General features: G+C 41.8%; 1 protein-coding gene across 3 annotated transcripts in view; it reads left to right on the forward strand.

Annotated features, from left to right (window-relative positions):
* GLP1R (glucagon like peptide 1 receptor) overlaps window positions 1–18,877 on the forward strand; it is a 186,105-nt gene that overhangs the window by 148,036 nt on the left and 19,192 nt on the right. For all 3 annotated transcript variants that reach the window (XM_053305257.1, XM_053305263.1, XM_053305267.1), the window contains exons 11-12: window positions 12,776–12,845; window positions 15,248–15,336. In XM_053305257.1, the coding sequence (XP_053161232.1) occupies window positions 12,776–12,845; window positions 15,248–15,336 (159 nt within the window). The remainder of the gene's footprint in view (window positions 1–12,775; window positions 12,846–15,247; window positions 15,337–18,877) is intronic.

Consider the following 18,877-nt stretch of genomic DNA (forward strand, 5'->3'; position numbering starts at 1 on the left):
ATAACCTGCCTGCCAACCATGTTCAAATTATTAACTGGAATAATAGCAGATGTAGTGATGCAACACTTATTAACTAACAAACAGCTTCCAGTTGAACAGAAAGGAAATTGCCCGAACACCAGAGGCACAAAAGACCAGCTGCTGATTGACAAAATGATTTTAGAAAATTGCAAGAGAAGAAAAACCAATCTAAGTGTTGCATGGATTGACTACAAGAAAGCCTTCAATTCATTGTCTCACACATGGATAGTAAAATGTTTAGAAACAACTGGTGTCAGCAAAAACATTCAGATATTTATTTTTAAAAAAGCAATGAGCATGTGGAGTTCACAGTTAACAATCAATGGCGAGACACTTGGACAGGTTAGCATTAGAAGAGGCATTTTCCAAGGGGACTCACTATCCCCTCTGTTGTTTGTAATCGCCATGACCCCACTTTCACAAATACTAAACAAAACAGGCCTCAGATACCAAACATCTAAAACATCAAGTAAAATCAACCATCTGCTGTACATGGACGATCTGAAGTTGTATGGAAAGTCCCAGTCAGAGCTCTGAAATGGGGTTTGCAGAATCCAGGTGCACCAGGTCAGAGATTCTCAAGCTGGATGGTTCTAGGGTTTTATAGCCGTGTCTGCATCTGGTTGGTGACTCTGGACCAGTGTTCAACTGGTGACAACTTACCTTACAGGAGTGCTCCTGACATGGGATCAGAGCATCCTTCTACTAAGGGTGGATCCCAAGGAAAACTAAAAGCCCGCACACACGCACGCACGCACACACACACACACACACACACACACACAGAGTCCATTAGACGGTACAAATGATTGGTTTGCGTGTTTGAGTACTCCCTTTTTGTACTAGAAGCTGAGTGTCTCTTCACTATTGTTCTCTCCATTCATCACCAATTCCATTCTTTCTCTCTCATGTACTGAAGAATCTATAGGTGTGGAAGGAACACAATTTATCCCTCTGCCATGCATCTTAATGTATGAACTCTATCCCCCTGCTGCTGTTTATACATGCTTGGTACTGTGCCATGAATGGCTGCTGAACTAGTCATGATCAAGCGGGGATATTTGTTCTCTGGGATAGTGCAATTAATACAGTGGTGTGTTTATGATGATGATGATATCATCCATGTGCATAGCACATTACAGGACCCTGGTCCAAGGATAATACAGGAAGGGTGGAAAATGAAAGCAGGAATCAATGGGGAAGAATATGTGACAACGGAGTAAGCCAAAACTGTATGCAGAGTGGATGGTAATGTCCACAGATGAGGTGAATGAATGACAAGATGAAGACTAGAGAGGAAAGATGAGAAGTTCAAGCCCTATTAAGATGAAGATGCAAAGCCGGGACCCCTTCCCGCAGAAGCCCTGAATCATGGGGGGGGGCTGAATTAGCCCCCAGATTGAATCAAGGCTGCTTCACACAGCCCTAGAAATAATACTGAGTCATCTTGACATTTATTACTGATGGAGGATTTGCACCACATTCATTCATAAGATGACAGCATAAAACATGTTGGACTGATGAACATGACCAAAACATTGGAATCAGGCCCAAGTTCCATTCAGTTTTTAAGTTTGCTGAGCATAGTTAGTGAAATGTATGCCAGACATCTCTGTAACAAGCTTATTGATTGGGCAGAGCAAGAGAATATCCTTAGGGACGAACAGGCTGGGTTCCGAGTTGGGCGGTCCACATTGGGCCAGGCCCTGATTTTATGACATCTAACTGAAAAGTATGCTGGTAAACCCTCCTCCTCTCTATGCAGCATTTATTTATTTTAAAGCTGCTTTCGACTCCATCCCTAGATTGCAACTCTGGAGCAAACTGCCCAACACCTCCTTAGACCCACGATTACTCCTGCTCATCTATATGCTATATACTCCTTTAAGACCTTCAAATTTATTATGTAAAAGCAGATGACAATACCTTGTTAAAAGCATAGTAAAAACAAACATTATGGCATCAAAAACCAGCCTCAGTGTTGTTCCTCCATCTTCTGTGGATCACCAGCTTATATTCACAACTTTAATTACACACCCTCTGGCAGTAATTTCAATCAACAAATGAGGTAAGCAGGGTAGGGAGAAGACAGGAGATAAAGGGAACCAAGGTCATACAGCTGTCTGCCTGTGTAATGTAGGACATTACATACTCCTTAGTAGCCAGTATCATGGTCTCTTCCCTGCCATTTACACTGGGTTTGAGGTTATCTATCTATCTATCTATCTATCTATCTATCTATCTATCTATCTATCTATCTATCTATCTATCTATCTATCTATCGCCTCTCTAATCTTTCTTCGTACTAAGCAATGCTCCACCTCCAATAAATTCACCTTAATGGGCATTGTTATTCCCTCATGATATTTGGTCATATGTACTGACCGTGGCCTCTCTTTTTTCACATACTTTGTATCTGTGAAGTGTTCTTTAAATCTAGTGGTTAACTCTCTTCCTGTTTCTCCAATATAAAACTCCCCACACTCTTTACAAGTTATTCTGTACACTGCTCCTTTGAATCTACAACTCCCCTCCCCATTTCACATACTGGGCAATCTGTCTTCTCACATCTCCTATCGTATAACCTCGTTCTCACCAGTTGTTGTTTCAATGGCTTAGCTGACAACTACCACATTAGTTTGTTTCAACTATGCTCTTAACATTTTTAACAATGTTCTTACAAGGTATTGTTATCTGCTTTTATGTAATAAATTTTAAGGACTTAAAGGAGGACTTGGAAATCACCTTTAATATGTGTATTGCATCTCCATCTTATCAATATATGCTATATGAAAACACCTCACTGAGAGTAAAGTGCAATAATAAAGGTCATCTGCCTGAACCTGTAGCCACATGGAAGGGGGATGCATCCTTGCTCCTTTTCTATTTGATTTCTAAATTAATTCTAAATTAATTAAATTAATTTCTAAATTAATTTTTTAATTCTCCTTCTGGATAATCCCAACCTCCATTCGCCTAAGCTAGCAGGCAGACCCATCTCAATCCTACTTTATGCTGACGATGCAGCTATACTATCAAGGACATTGGTTGGTATGAGGAGTGCGCTACAAGGACTTACACAGTACTGCGAAGATGAGTCCCTAGTCATAAATAGACTAAGGCTATGGTATTTGCCAAAAGAACACAAATGGCAAATTAACTGGAGTAGGGTTGAGCAGGTTAGGCGCTATAAATACTTGGGTATTGTTTTCCATGCAAATGGTACATGGGGAACACAATGCGAACATGCTGCAGTAAGTGCACAGAGAAGTGCATCTGCTATATTAATTCCCACACACACACACTAGAGGGGGCTATTTTATCTCTGCAGCTGTCAAGGTATACAAGGCCAAAACATTAGCACAAATGTTATAAGGGGTCCAGATCTGTTCTACCTGCAACTTCAAGCCAATGAAAGTTTTTCAGTCTAGATTCATTTGTGCCCTATTCCAGGTACCTAGATGTGTTTCAAATGCCATCCTACACCTAGAGGTGGGTTTAGCCAGAGTACAGCCCGAGGGGTGTTTTCACACATTTAATTACTAGCTCAAATTATACTTTTTCTATCAGGGCCTGCCCCGCCCTGGTATTGAAAGATGAGTTCCATTCTAATTGGTGTAAGAACTTTCATGATAAATTGGGCAGATATGGCCTCTCTCCACAATATCTACTTTCACTGGGACCACCAAAGAAATTATTAAACAACATATTGTGGATATGGAGAAGCAATAAACAATTAAACAAGATTTAAGTCTTGTTACCCTTAGTAGCATTCCAGGTGGCTTCTCATAATACCCTCAGCCAGTGGTGTACCTTACACATTTGACCACTCTAAGTCAGAGGAGAGTGTTTTTGCTGGCGCTGTTTAATGCCCTGCCTTCTGCCATTTTGGATGGCAGATTTAAGAGAATACTGCTCAGGAACCGACTATGTCCATGCAGTTTGGGCAATATCAAGTCCATCTCACATTCTTTTATACTGTTTATAGGGACATTTGCATTGCCTAGATTGAACCCCTTTTTAAAAACATGCCAGGTCAATCAGAAGAGTATTATACTTCCTTTCTTCTGGCAGACTAGTATGCAGCAATTATAGCTGGGGTAGCAAGATTCTGTGTGCAGCATATACACTGAAATGGGAGCAGTTGATTAACGGTAATTGATACCTCTGTATATATATGTTTTGATGTTCTAGTCCTGGTTTTGATTTTATTTTACTTCAATTTTATTTTCCATTTTATTTTTTGATTGTTGGTCACTGACTCTAATAATAAATGTATTCATTCATTCCATCCAGTCTCCAAACCTAGTTAGCATTCTCCTGTAAAAGAGCTCTTATTTTAAAAAACCAAGGCTACACTCAAGCCAGTTGACTGAACTCCATTTGCTTGTGCCATTTTGTACACCAGTGTTTGCAGCTGTAAATGTGTGAAGGGGTGGCAGCAGTGCCACACTCGGACACACACTGAACATACACCAGGGAGCTACAGACCAGTCATGGCTCCCTAGCACAGGTCCTCAGTTGTTCACAGACCTATGGTTCCTCTCCATGATTCACTGTATCTTGGGCTGAAAATTCTAGAGTATGCAGAAGTGTGAATGAACCCCAAGACTGGTTCCAGTGCAACATGGTTCATCCACTGAATGACTTTGAGGAAGTTCTTCTGGGTATGAAACAGTTCTGTCAGAACGTCTTATCCATCCAACATGCAAGAAATGATCTTGCAAGCTGAATCTTGCGTTTCTGGTTAGTTCCAACCCCTGCCATTGTTTTTAAATTTGTGTAGAGGGTGCATAAGTATATAACGTCTTACATGTGTTTATCATGTGCTGCTCTTTCTCTCTTGAAAAGTATTCCCAGGCGTTTTCTGAATGTCTTGTCTAAAGTCAGATCAGAAGAAAATAAGATCTTGGCTATGATGGTCTTTGTTCCAGTGATCAGTACAGCTTCAAAAACGACAGGTGTTTCTGCCCCTGAGCAGCCAGCATGCTATAAGGCACAGTGGGTTTTGTTTTGGGTTTTTTGCCCATATGAAAATGTGTTTGGAGTGTTGTTCTGAATTGCTTGCCTTTTGTATTACTCAAAGCTGACTTATGATTTCTGTTAAACAAAACCCCACTGTCTGGTGCTCTCAGCAGATCCCAATGAGCAATTTAGATTATCTAAAACCTTGTATAAATGTTTGTAAAATAGTTCAATAAATAACCTTATACATTTACTTCTCCATAAAGAGCAAGATTTCTGTGCTTTGTGTTACTGTGCATTAATGATTTCCATACCCTTTGTTTCTTTATACTTTAGTAGAGATACAGCAAGCTGTAAATTGCATTTGTGACTCTAATATCTCCTTGCTTATGGAAGATATTGAGAAATAAATAAGGTCCAGGTCACAGAGGTTCAAAACAGTTGACACTTCAAGTGTATACAGTACTGAAAAATCAATAATTTTAACAGCAAGAACAGAGGATCCATCGTAAATGGGCTCCTCTTTTGCCTGAACTGTACCAGTTGTAACTTTTAATAACAAAGCAAAACAGGATATTGGGGAGGGTGTGTGGGGGGGTGTCCTCCCCCCACACCCACTAGGTTCAATGTACAGATGTTTCTTCTTCATGCACAGTCTACCTGGTAGCCAATGAAATTAAAAATAGGGAAGGAATCCTCCCCAGGTCTACTGGTTAGTTATTTGGCAGGTGAGCACAGATAATTTATGCTTTCTTCTGCAGTGTGTTGGTACTTGCTTGCCTGGGCATTACCAGCATAAGTTGATATTTCCTGTCCTGTAGGCATGTTAATAAACTGTCTAGAGACTTTGCTGACTGCTCCTTTTGGATTAATATTTATTTATGTGATACATTTATATACCACCTATTACAGAAGTCTCAACAGTTCACCAATAAAAACAGCCAAAAACTTAAAAACAAACAATACATATACAAAATTCAGTTTCAATGTAGGTTTTAAACTGAAATTCAGTCAGGCTTTTAAATTCAGTTAAAACCCTGACTAGTATGTCTTCAGTTGTTCCCTAAAAGCCATCAGGGATGGAGAAGCTAGCTGGAAGTGCATTGCATAGGTAACTATTTATAGAAGGCTCACCTGTGTTGCCACCACTCGGAGTTGCCATCACTTGGCTCGCCTATGAGGTGCCACCAACTGGTGGCACCCTCAGATGAATCTCCTTTGACTATCTTGATAGGCAGTTGGCTTCACAATGAAGGCGGCGTTCTCTTAAATACCTTGGACCCAAGCTATTAAGGGATTCTAGGTCATGACCAGCACTTTGTATCTTGCCTGGAAACCTGTTGGCAGCCAGTGTAGTTCTTTCAGAACAGGAATAATATGGTCTTCTCAAGATGTTCCGAAGACCAACCTGGCAGTGGCAGCATTCTGCACCAATTGCAGTTTCTAGACTATGTACAAAGGCAGCTTGACACAGAGCATATTGCAGTAGTCAAGCGTGGGGTAATCAGCATGTGCACCACTGTTTTAAGATCACTGCCTTCCAGGAAAGGGTGCAGTTGGTGTATCAGTCAAAGCTGATAAAAAGCACTCCTGGCCAGTACCTCCACCTGAGGTATCACAGAGAGATTTGGATCCAGGAGTACTCCCAAACTGCATACCTGTTCCTTCCAAAGGAATGCCACCCCATCTAGAACAGGCAGATCTATCCCATCTCCTGGATTATGGGTCCCTATGGTGAGCAACTCTGAGGATTCAGTTTCTTATTCTTTATCTTTCCCATTACCACCCACCTGCAAGCATGTAGGGAACTTATGCCAGATCCTGATGAAGAAATAGACACAGGTGTCATCAGCATACTGATAGCACCCTGCACCAAATCTCCTGATGATCTCCCTCAGCGGTTTCATGTAGATAGTTAAAACATGGAATTATTCTGATGTCGCAAGGTGAGATGGAATATCTATGAAGGAAAACACTGAAGACGACAATAGTTTCTTCTTCTTTACAAACAGTTGGGCTTTTTGTGTGAAACACCCATTTCTAAACGCACTGTTATCTTTCTACAATGCTCTGGCATAACATAAGGTTGTTCACATGACTCCTGGGTGTGGGGCTGGGAAGGGCATGATAGAAGGCAGGATTACATTTACCTTCCCCCCAGATGATTCGTCCTTTCTCTTTGGCCGCACTGCTCACACACCCACATGAGCCGCACTGCAGCTTGTGTGGGAAATGAAGACTGGCCTCCAGAAAGCCCACCGTGCATTGCATGAGGAGCATAGTGCATTGGGGGATTTCTACATTGCCAGGCACTCTAGCTGCCTGGCTCTATGAACACTCCGGCTGTAGGCAGCCCGAGCAGTCATATGATTGGGGCAGAAGGGGATGCTCGTGCCCTTCTACCTCAGTATAAGCCTGGGTAAAAAAAAACCCAGGCTACCCTGGTGAAGAGTGCCACGAACGAGACCAATCCCGGTGCTCCACACAAGCAGCCCTACCTGGGTAGGGCTGTGCAAACCTGGGTAGGCCTGCTCTTGTGAATAATTTCCATATTTCATTAAATTTTGATACAGCCATTTATAACCCCATCTTCCCAGAATTTCTTTACTGATGCCTTACATTTTAAAAGAACCTGCATTGCTAAGGCACATTTGGAACAGCAGTTTTGGCATTCAGAGCAGTACTGAGAGTGAAGCTAGAGTACAGCATAGGGTTTCCCATGAACTTGCTGCTCCTTAGCATATGTGGAATTCATGTTCATCCTGTGATGTTTCATCCTAATCTGTTGAAGAGTAGTATTATGTGGTTTGTGATGATTTATTGATGTAAATACTTCTCTGTGCAACCTCCTCACCTTAAGATGTACCCATAAATATGCAGAGAAATGTACTGTGTTGTTTGGTGTGGAACCCAGACTATTCAGACCTAGTTCTCACTGAGATGATAAACTTTTATGTTTGGATTGTATTACTTCAGAATGCAAATAGGGACATACATGATTGAATGCTTCGCCATACAAAAACACTTCCTATATATAGATATCTAGAGGTCAGGAAGTCAGTGAGGCTAGAGGCCTCTCCCCTGATACTTAAGCTTTCTAAAAGTTGCCTTTGCATGGATGGAAGACCATTCAGTCATGTATACTGCTCACCTGCAGTTGAGGTATAGCCCAGACTGAGTTTTACTACCTCCAGTGAGAACCTGGCTTCACATACTGAAGAATTAATAGTTTGTATCTTTGCACATATTATTTCCTAATGTGGATTTGGTGATTGCCTGAGAAATGATAGGCATGCAGAACTTTCTTTGACTCCTAAGTGCTGGTTTTGATCCTTTTGAAGTATCTATAATAGCTGCATTGAGCTTGGTGACTTAATGACATAAGCCTTAAAAAGGACAAAGGAAAAAAAGCACTGTGTAGAGATTAATCACTTATATTTCCTTAAGATTTTCATTTTTCTGGCATTTTAATTTTACTGTAATGATGTTTTGATTGCATATTCATATACATTTAAAAGCAGTTAAAGCTTCAGTGTGCTGTAAGAAGCCAATTAATGCACCAAGAAATGTAACATTACTCAACCTCTATCATTAAACCAAAAACCCCTTAAAATTGTTTTAACACTGAGTTTCAAGTAAAATCTCTATACAGAAAAATAAACCTTTTTACCCAGGATATTTATTACCCAGCAGGCATCCTTGAATCTGATCAAATGATATGACTTGCAAAAGTGTTTCTTGGTCACATGTATCCTTTAAGTTAATGTACTGTTCCTGGGTCCCACACCAGAGATGATTATTTAATGTATTTATTTAGTACATTTATATACTGCCCCATACAAAAAAGTCACTGGGTGGTTCACTCCATAATCTTGTAGACATACACTTTTCCATATTTCAGAGGCATGGAAAGTTGTGAAAATAATCTGGAGAAAACTGCCCTGTTTAAAACTAATTTGCAAAGTACACTACACTGAAAAACGCTATCCAAAATTGAGAAGTTTGTTAGAAAGTTCAGGGTGCTTTCATTTCAGCAACATGCTGAAGATGCATGAAAGTGGACCTCATCACACACACAGCAAAATGGGTAAAGTGAATGCACAATGGGTCAGTGGCATCCCATCTCCACTTTGTGTCTGCACATTCACTGTAATGTATAAATGAGCCATACTTCTGTATTCATAATGTGCACAGGACTGACAATGCACAGTTCTTATCTCTCATAATTAGCTATGAGTTTACTGAGCATTTTTAATGAGTCTTGCTTCCCTATTGTGAGGAGTTTGATTCAGGCTCCTTCCAGTTCAAACCAATCCTCGTGGACTTTGTTCTGCTGCGATGCTTTTAATGGGTTGTTTGCGGATAAAATCTCTTCTATTCGGGCCAATTTGGAATCCGCTGTTTCTGCAGAGTCTATTAAGGTGGTGTCCAGCAATCCCTCTTGCAGTATTAGATTGGATCAGTTTCAATCAGTGATGCCCAATGACGTGGACAAGCTACTTGGGGCAGGGCGGCCTACCACTTGTTTTCTGGATCCTTGCCCGACTTGGCTGCTTCTGTCTAGTAGGGAAATTGTTGAAGATGGCCTAGTTAATATTGTTAACTCATTGCTGATGGAGGGTAGGATGCCTCCTTGTTTGAAGGAGGCAATGATTAGATCATTTTTTAAGAAGCCTTCCCTAGATCCCTCAGCGATGGATAGTTATATGTTGGTCTCCCATGGTTGGGCAAGGTGATTGAGAGAGTGGTGGCTAACCAGCTCAAGGCAGTTTTGGAGGAAACAGATTATCTAGACCCATTTCAAACTGGCTTTAGAGCTGGCTATGGGGTTGAGTCTGCCTTGGTCGGCCTGACCTTTATCGGGGAATCGACAGAGTGAGTGTGACTCTGTTGGTTCTTTTGGATCTCTTGGCAGCATTTGATACCATCAACCATGGTATCCTTCTGGATCGCCTGGGGGAATTGGGATAGGAGGCACTGCTTTGCGGTGGTTCTGCTCTTATCTTTCAGGCAGATTCCAGATGGTGGAGCTTGGTGACAGTTCCTCTTTAAAATGGGAGCTATTATATGGAGTTCCTCAGGACTCCATTCTGTCACCAATGCTTTTTAATATTTACATGAAACCGCTGGGTGAGGTCATCAGGAGATTTGGTGCAGGGTGTTATCAGCATGCTGATGACACCCAAATCTATTCCTCCTTATCATCATCATCTTCATCAGGAAATTGCATTCATTCCCTAAATGCCTTCCCAGAGGCAGTAATGGGCTGGATGAGGGATAACAAATTGAAGCTGAATCCAAGCAGGTTGGAGGTGCTCATTATGGGAGCTCAGAATCTGAGGGGTGAGTTAGATCTTCCTGTGCTGGATGGGGTTACACTCCCCCAGAAGGAACATGTACGCAGCTTGGGGGTGCTCTTGGATCCAGGCCTCACCCTGGTAACTCAGGTGGAGGCTATGGCCAGGAGCGCTTTCTATCAACTTCAGTTGATTCTACAGCTGCATCAATTTCTTGACGAGAACGATCTCAAAACTGTGGTGCATCAGCTGGTAACTTCCAGGCTCGACTACTGCAATGCGCTCTACGTGGTGCTGCCTTTGTATGTAGTTTGGAAACTTCAGTTAGTTCAAAATGCGGCAGCCAGACTGGTCTCTGGGGTAACCCGGAAATACCATATTATGCCTGTCTTAAAACAGTTGCACTGGCTGCCGATATGTTTCTGGGTGAAATACAAAGTGCTAGTTATTACCTTTAAAGCTCTGAACGGCTTGTGTCCAGGCTACCTTAGAGAGCACCTTTTTCGGTATGATCCCCATCGCTCATCTGAAGTGGTTCATCTCCAGTTACCACTGATACGTCTGGTGGTGACTTGGAACCAGGCCTTTTCTGTAGCTGCTCCTGGCCTATTGAATGCACTCCCGGCAGATATCCACAGTTTAGGCTTGCTGTTGGCCTTTAAGAGAGCCCTCAAAACTTATTTGTTTGGCCTGGTCTTCCAAGGTTTGTAAAGTGTTTTTTAAAGTATTTTAATTGATTTTAAATGGTCTTACTTGTTTTTGAATTGTTTTTATATTGTTTTTAGCACTGTGTTTTGAATTGTGTGTTTTTATGTCTTTTTAAAGTTGTTGTACACCACCCAGGGCCTTCGGATGGGGCTGTTTATAAATGTAAATAAATAAATAAATAAATAAATATCCAGCCATCCAGCGTTCTGCCACAATTTCAGTAGGACTAAAAAGCAGAATCCCGTTTCAGAGCTTTAAAGATAGGGAAAGTCTTTGTCAACAGCTCTGATTGTCCAGTGACAGGGAGCAGGTGTAGACCCCATGTCGTTAGTGTGCACAAGTGCATCCCTTTACTCAACATATTAGGTGCATAGCAACTATTCAGGTTTTGGGGAAAGCAAAAACGTGGGGATTTTGTTGCAAAAATCACAAAATCTACCCCTAATCCTAATAACAAAGCTTCCATAGCATGCAAGTACATAGGAAACTGCCTTATACAAAGCCAGACCCTTGGCCCATCTAGCTCAGTGTAGACAATACTGACTGTCAGTGGCTCTGCAAGGTTTCAGACAGGAGTCTTTCCCAGCCCTACCTGAAGATAAAAGGGATTGAACCTGAAACCTTTTGCATGCAAAGCAGATCCTCTGCCTCTGAGTTGTATCCCCATGGGATTTAGGAAGAGAGTGCGCTACACCATTCCAAAGGTCCTTGCAATGTACAAGCTCACTCTCTATCACATACTCCCACCACCATATTTCATAATGATGGGTATATCACTAGCCGTTTAATAATGTTGAATGTCTTAGTACAGACTGGTCATTTTTATAAAATGTTCTCAGAACATTGAATTGGACCTAAGAATTACTTGAACAGATGAAAGAAATTCTGCTTGCACAGGGGAGGAGGGCCAGTTTTGCCCATCCTGTGTTACGGCTAAAGCCCCTATCCATCCAAATCTCAGGGGGAGACTTGGAGGGTTGCAGTGGGAAGGGGGAATTGGCAAAAATCACTGCCTCCCCCCACCCACACTACTGAATGATAAAATTTCTTTTATTTGCACGTCATTCTTGATATCCAATCCAAGAAACTCTGCATGCTATTGGACAAACATAGTTGGCTGTGATATACACTTTACAATTACAATTGTAGAATTTCTCACCTTTTCTGTTCCAAAATGACTTCCTTTGGGGAAGAAATCTACACAAAGAAGCAGCTGGATATTTACTGCTTTGCTGGTTTTTGTTCACTCGATAAAAAAAAATCCAGATTGGAATAAACAGGTGCTTACTGCAAGTTCAAGTAAACCAGGCATTTTATCTGACCACTGAGAGCAGGAAAACTGCTGCAAATCTGCAAGCCTGACCAAAATGATACTGCCTTCCCCCCCATTTCATTTTATGTCAAAGTCCTAAAATGCAAAAAAAAAAAGTTAGTGCAGGGATTTTATAACTGGGATTAAACTAATGCCGACATCAAGCCTGGAGTTTCTACTGCACAGAAGGGGATTTGGCTAGTCTCTTGACTTAAATTGGGTAAATTGGTCACAGAAAACCAAAAGAAGCTGAACAGCATCCATTTTAGCCATGATAGTTCCAGCTTAGTCTGACGCACTCTTTGTGATAAAGACAAGAACTGCTGTATCTGTTTCCATGTCAGCACAATGTACCGTGCTGACTAGCTAACACTTGCTGCTGTTTTTCATCTATGCTGCTGATATGTGTGATGAAGAGGAGATGACTGTATGCATGTACTAAAATTTTCTTTTATATATTCTACTTCTCCAGCTGCTGGAACAAAAACCATGACATGAACTACTGGCTGATAATCAGGCTGCCCATCCTTATTGCTATAGGGGTAAGTGATCTTGCAGAGAATTTAGCATGTACCGAGACAAAGGAACGGGTCAGAAATACTAATTTCTCTCTTATACGGTTTAAAAGAGGCCTTGAACACATATGCAAGATCTTTATGCTTTGTGGTATCTGGAATTATTACTGTCAAGCTACAGAGATTGCTTTTAAGGAAATTGGTAATGAATTCCATCCACATTTCCATCGTGAAAATAAATTTTTGTCATGCAAGATGTCACCAAAATGGTAACTTGCAGCAACTAACCAAGTGACATATATTAGAGAGTCTGAACACGTATATTAGAGAGATTAAAATTATTTGCCTTCCACTGTGGAGTACTCCTTGTTCATAAGTGTGGCTTCTGAGCTTTTCCAAGACAGAGGGTAAATGGGCACAATGTTTATTTCTGGGGTACCACTTAATCCCATGCCTGCAAGGCAACCCAGATTAAATGGTACTGAAAGTTGCTGAGAGGTCTGGGAGGTTCAATAGGGTCCTCATAACCATCTCCCAATGCAAGATACCCACCATGGGAAGTTTCAGTCCAAAATCTGAACTGAAAACCAGATAGAGTAAGTAAGTAAATTCATTATGGTCCTTAGACCAGCTTAACATTTAAAATAATACAATTATAATTTACAAAATATTCAAATTGCTAAGAAAACCAGATAGAGAGGGATCTAAACCAGGGATTCTCAACGTGGGGTCCTCAGATGGTATTGGACTTCAATTCCCATAATCCCCAGCCCCAGTGGCCTTTGGTTGGGGATTATGGGAGCTGAAGTTGAATAACATCTGAGAACCCAACATTGAGAATCCCTGATCTAAACTATCAGTTTCCTCCAAAACAAATCCTAAAGCTGATTCATTACCACATGCTTCAGCACCTTCCAAGGATGGTTGGCTAGAGATGGGCAATGATGTTTAACTCAACTGGGTCTTGAGAAATGGTTTAACCAAGAGTCAGTGGGACTTCACCTTCCTTCAGTGAAGTTTGTATAACCTCAAAGACCCAGACTCTCAGTTCTGTTCTGGCAGATGTAATAACAACAAACAACAACAATAAATATTTATACCACTTTTCAACAAAAGTTTCCAAAGTGGTTTACATAAATAAGAAGATGGCTCCCTGTCCCCAAAGGGCTCACAATCTAAAAAGAAACATAGAGACCAGCAACAGTCACTGGAAGTACTGTGCTGGGGGTGGATAGGGCCAGTTACTCACCTCCTACTAAATAAAGAGAATCACCACATTAAAAAGTCACAAATGTGTCATTTGTGCTCTAGTCACTGTCCCATTCATTTCATTGAACCCAGCTCCTCAGAAAACAAAGCAAGTGGCTCACCTTTGTGAGATGGAAAAAGATGTCTAGGTCTGATTGTGTCAACGGTCCCTAAGTCAATTGGTTCTCTCTCTTAAGGTTAGATGGTTAGCAAGTAGTCATTTCACGTATTATACATAATGGCAGGGAGACTAGACATAGTCAAATAGTTGGCTACTGCAAATTGCAGCTTTGATAATATCTTGTAGTGGGAGAAATACAATTTTCAGCTACAGAGATGTGGATTTAATCCAGTACTTCCAAGGGAATCTGTAGAACAATCCATTCACCTCTCTCTGGCAGTAATCCTTCTACATCTCAAAACCATACCTCATTAACTTATGCTTCACTTGTGTGTTTAAAGTTTTTTCAAACTTTAAAAGTGAGAAACCCTAATCTGGTAATTGTTTTAGATGCCATTTCAGAGTGTGAAACACAGTTCCTTCGGGCAGTGATAAACTATCTGTTGGATTATACTTCTGCAGAATTTTTGAATGAACACCTCTGCTTACCCTGTAGGGATGTGCACAAGCTGTTCATGCATTCCCTTGCAGGGTGGGGAGGGGTATCCTTAAGATGCAGGTAAGGAGCTCCTTACCTGCTCCCCTCCCTGCTCCCCCTCGCCAGCATTCATTTTAGTAATAGCCACATGGGGCTCCACTGCTGCTTCCTGCAGCTCTGTGCGGCGTCAGCATGCACATGGCTGGGGCACACACAGACTGGCCATATGTATGGTCAGCAACACAGGGATAACCACGCAAATGGCCAGAGTGCATGCTCTGACCATGTGCGAGCCGATGACACGCAGGGCTGCAGGAAGCTCTGCATGGCTGTTTCTAAAATGAGTGCCGGGAGAGGAGGAGCGGTGGGGTGGGCGGAGCAAGTAAGGAGCTCCTTACCTGCATCTTAAAGGTACCCCTCTCCACCCATTGAGCCAGCTCGAATGCTGGCATTCGAGCTGGTTGGGTACTTGGAAAAGGAAGTGCTGAACAGATTGCAGAGTAATCATTCCTATTACAGAGTCATGTTTACTTTTGCAATATACTGTACCTTTTCATCTTTTCTGGCTTGTCTTTCCTCCAGGTGAATTTCCTGATCTTTATCAGAGTTATATGCATTATCTTTTCTAAGCTGCAAGCCAACCTGATGTGCAAAACTGACATAAAATGCAGGTGAGTCAGCTTGTGGCAGACATACAGTGCTTTTTGTAGGGAAAACTGCATATGATAACTGATTCATTAAGGCAGTTACAGATTGCAGGTAACCAGAGATACAGAGCAGAAGCATGAGCTTGGTGAGGTAGTTGCCTCTTGCAGTGGGCACTGCCCACCTCTGTGTGTGCCACCCAACTTGCCCTGCACACCTTGCAAAGCTTGCAAGGGTCAGATTGGGAGCTCCCATTCCAACCCTTGCATACTTTAAAGAGGATGGGGGCTGGAGTTCAGTGTTAGAGCATCTGTTTTGCATGCAGAATATCCCAGGTTCAATCCCTGGCATCTCCAAGCAGTCGGGGTGTGCACAAAATTGGACCAGGTATGTTTGGTTTTGGACACTGCTAAACATCCTCAAATACCACCCAGTTTGGTTTGGGGAGTTTGTGCAAAAATAATAATTAAACATTTTTTAGTTATAAAACTTACTGCCTCCCATTCCAAGGGCTTCTCCGAGGCCACTGGGGGGCGGTGTCTCCAGAGGTCCCCTCCTCTCTCTGCCGGTCTCCATTTATTCCCAAATAGCCCAGTCTTCAGCCCGTTCTGGGTCTCACCTCTGAGGCGGCTGTTGCCCAATGGGCCTCTGCAGAGGGCAGGTGCCTCCAAAATGGCTGCCGCCACAGAGGTGAGGTCCAGAACAGGTTGAAGACTGCCCGAACCCAGCTATTTGTGAATAAATGGATTCCAGTGGGGGGGGAACCCCTGCAGACACCCCCCACCAAACGGCCTCAGAGAAGTGGAGTGGTAGGCAGTGAGTTTTATAACTAAAAAAAAAATTGGTTTTAAAAAAATGACATGAACCTCTGAACTGGAGGGGGGGGCGAGCGCGGGGCGTGTTCAGTCCAAGATCAGGCCAAACAGGGGCTTGTTCAGTTCAGGTGTGGTTTGACATCGAACAACCAAACTGGCCATGTTCAATGTCGAACGGGTTCAAATTTGAACTCGTTTGCATATCCCTACCAGGGAGGGCTGAGAAAGACATCTGCTTGAAACCTTGGAGAGCTGCTGCCATCAGTGTAGATGGGCCAACTGTCTGTCTTGATGCAAGGCAACTTCATGTGTACTTAATGAGGGTATGGGGTGAGGTGGAGGATCGCCAGCAGCATGCGTTACTTGCCTAACACCCCCTTTAAAGTCTGCAAGGGCCAGATTGGAAATTGCTGATCCAAATCTTGCAGACTATAAAGGGGGCACAAAGTAAGGAGGTGAGGCTGGTGAAGCCTCCCTTGCACTCTTTGTAAAGAGTACAGGGGTAGGATTGAGAGCCCCCAGCTTCTGGTTTGACCTTTTTAAAGGGTTGTAGAGAGAAGAGGGAGGTTTCCAAGTAGCAGTCTCATCTCCTTGCTTTACACCCCCTTTATTTGGCTAGAAGGGTCAGACCAGAAGCTTCCACTTCTGAAACCAGCCTTTGCAGACATTAGGAGTGGAGAGCAAGGAAGGGGGGTTGCCAGTAGCCTACCCTTGCTCACTCATCCCTTAAAGCCTAACAGTGGTGTGGCAAGGTACCATCTGGTACCACATCTCAGGTCCCCAAAGACCTTGGACACCCTTGAGAAGCTTTGTGGCAATTTGATCCACAACAACTTAATCAGGTGATAATGGGTATCATGCATATGAAAACCCTCCATTTATTTGTTACTAAGAGGAGGTCTTTAGCTTTTTTCAATTCTCTATTAAAAATGAAAAGACTAGAGAAGTATTTGGAGGAGAGGAATGATAAGAAAGAAACATTCATTTCCATGGAGCACGTGCAAGGATATGAAGAAGCCTCCCCCAATAAATATATTGTTCACTTCATCAAGAGCTTCAGTGTAAAGATATTGTTCATGTCATCAAGGCCTTCCCTTGATGACATGATCAACACATCACGTGTTTTCAAATCCATATTCTGCTTGTCTCAAGTGCTTTACTGTGGGAAAGTTTAGTTGAAATTCCTCATGTTATATCTTCTGATTCTTTTTAACTGAAATACAGAATTAACCATGACTCTGCAAAAGTTCACACAGGCAGACTTGCTGCTAAGCATTGTGACATGTTTACAATATACCCATGCACTTTTAATTGCTAGTAATTCAGTAGTTTCCAAGGACATGGTGAAATACAATCACAGGTCAAATACAATATTTATTTTTCCCTCTACATGAAGACAGACATATCATTTTAAGAGCAGAAGTGCTTCTGTTGCTTTATAAATAAATGTACATTTTATACTTAGGGACAGGCTCTGAAAAAATTAATTTTGCAGGTTTACACAATTCAGTGTGAAAGGCAAAAATCTGGCTATGGAGAGGGGTACATTTTCAAGCAGCTTTCAGCCATTGCTGATGCTGGAAACCACAGTTCCCAAGGGTCAATGCAATAAGGCATAGCACACAGTGCCATCAGTGTGTATGCATCAATGATAGCACTACAACTAGTAGTACAAATGAAGTAGTAGTATGCTAGCTGAAATTTCTGAACCATCACTAAAGGGAGCCCTATATAGGGTGTATTGCAATAGTTTAGTCTGGAGGTGGCCATTATGTAACTATGGCCTTAGATGAGCTTTCTTCTGAATGCTTGCCAAGAAAGCCTTGTAAATACTGAGCTAATTCTGAACTAAGCTGAAGACTTTTCCTGGGAATTATTTTCCCCCTTCCTTCCCATAGTAGCCGAACTCTCATCAACATAAAACACGTCTAACTCTGGTACTCACATGTTGGCTTTGTGAAGCCTTAATTACCAGGCAGGCCAAGAAAGATTTTCTGTTGAAGTCTTCCTACACAGTTGCCAGTTCAGATCTTCTGAGGAATCTACAGCTTTCTCTCCCTTAAGAGTTCATGTCAGTTCAGATGTTGGATCAAGGAGGTAGTTCTGTTCCTTTTTAATACTACTTAGCAGTGCATAGAGTCATGGTAACCCCGATGCAAGTCCTCCTCTGGCATGTGTCATATGTGGTCTCGGTTTCTGTAGCTTGAGAGTGCTTCTCTTCCTACCTCATATGTCTTTCATCATCTTGTTTGCTCAATGCCTAATTCCTGACTTTGGATATTAGAATTCTAGTTAGCCACCCTTCCCTTTCAATCACATCTATAATCATTGGTCTCCTCTGGAAGTGTTTTGGGATTTTAACAAAATATTGATATTTAATATTTTTATGCACCAGCTTTCCCATCTGACTTTTCGTGCTTGTGTCTTGTAAAAATGTATTCTTACTGCATCACAGTGGTTCTCTTTTTTCAAAGAATAGTGATCTATTAATTTGTTAATAGTGTTTTGAAGATAAAACTCATTATGAAGTGCTAATAAAAACCATTCAAGAGTACCTCCTCCTAGTGCTTGCCAAGAATTTGAGTTCACCCATATATTTTTCAGGGAATTAATTTAATTTAATTTTTAAAAAATCATCAGGCTTTTAGTATATGATGTTTTAAAGCTGTTTTATGATTGTATTTGTTATGTTATTTTTAGGTTTTAGTTGCTGTTTGTTTGAACTGTAACTACCCTAAGATTTTATATAGGG

This window comes from Hemicordylus capensis, chromosome 1, assembly GCF_027244095.1.
Source record: "Hemicordylus capensis ecotype Gifberg chromosome 1, rHemCap1.1.pri, whole genome shotgun sequence".
NCBI classification, from domain to species: Eukaryota; Metazoa; Chordata; class Lepidosauria; order Squamata; family Cordylidae; genus Hemicordylus; species Hemicordylus capensis.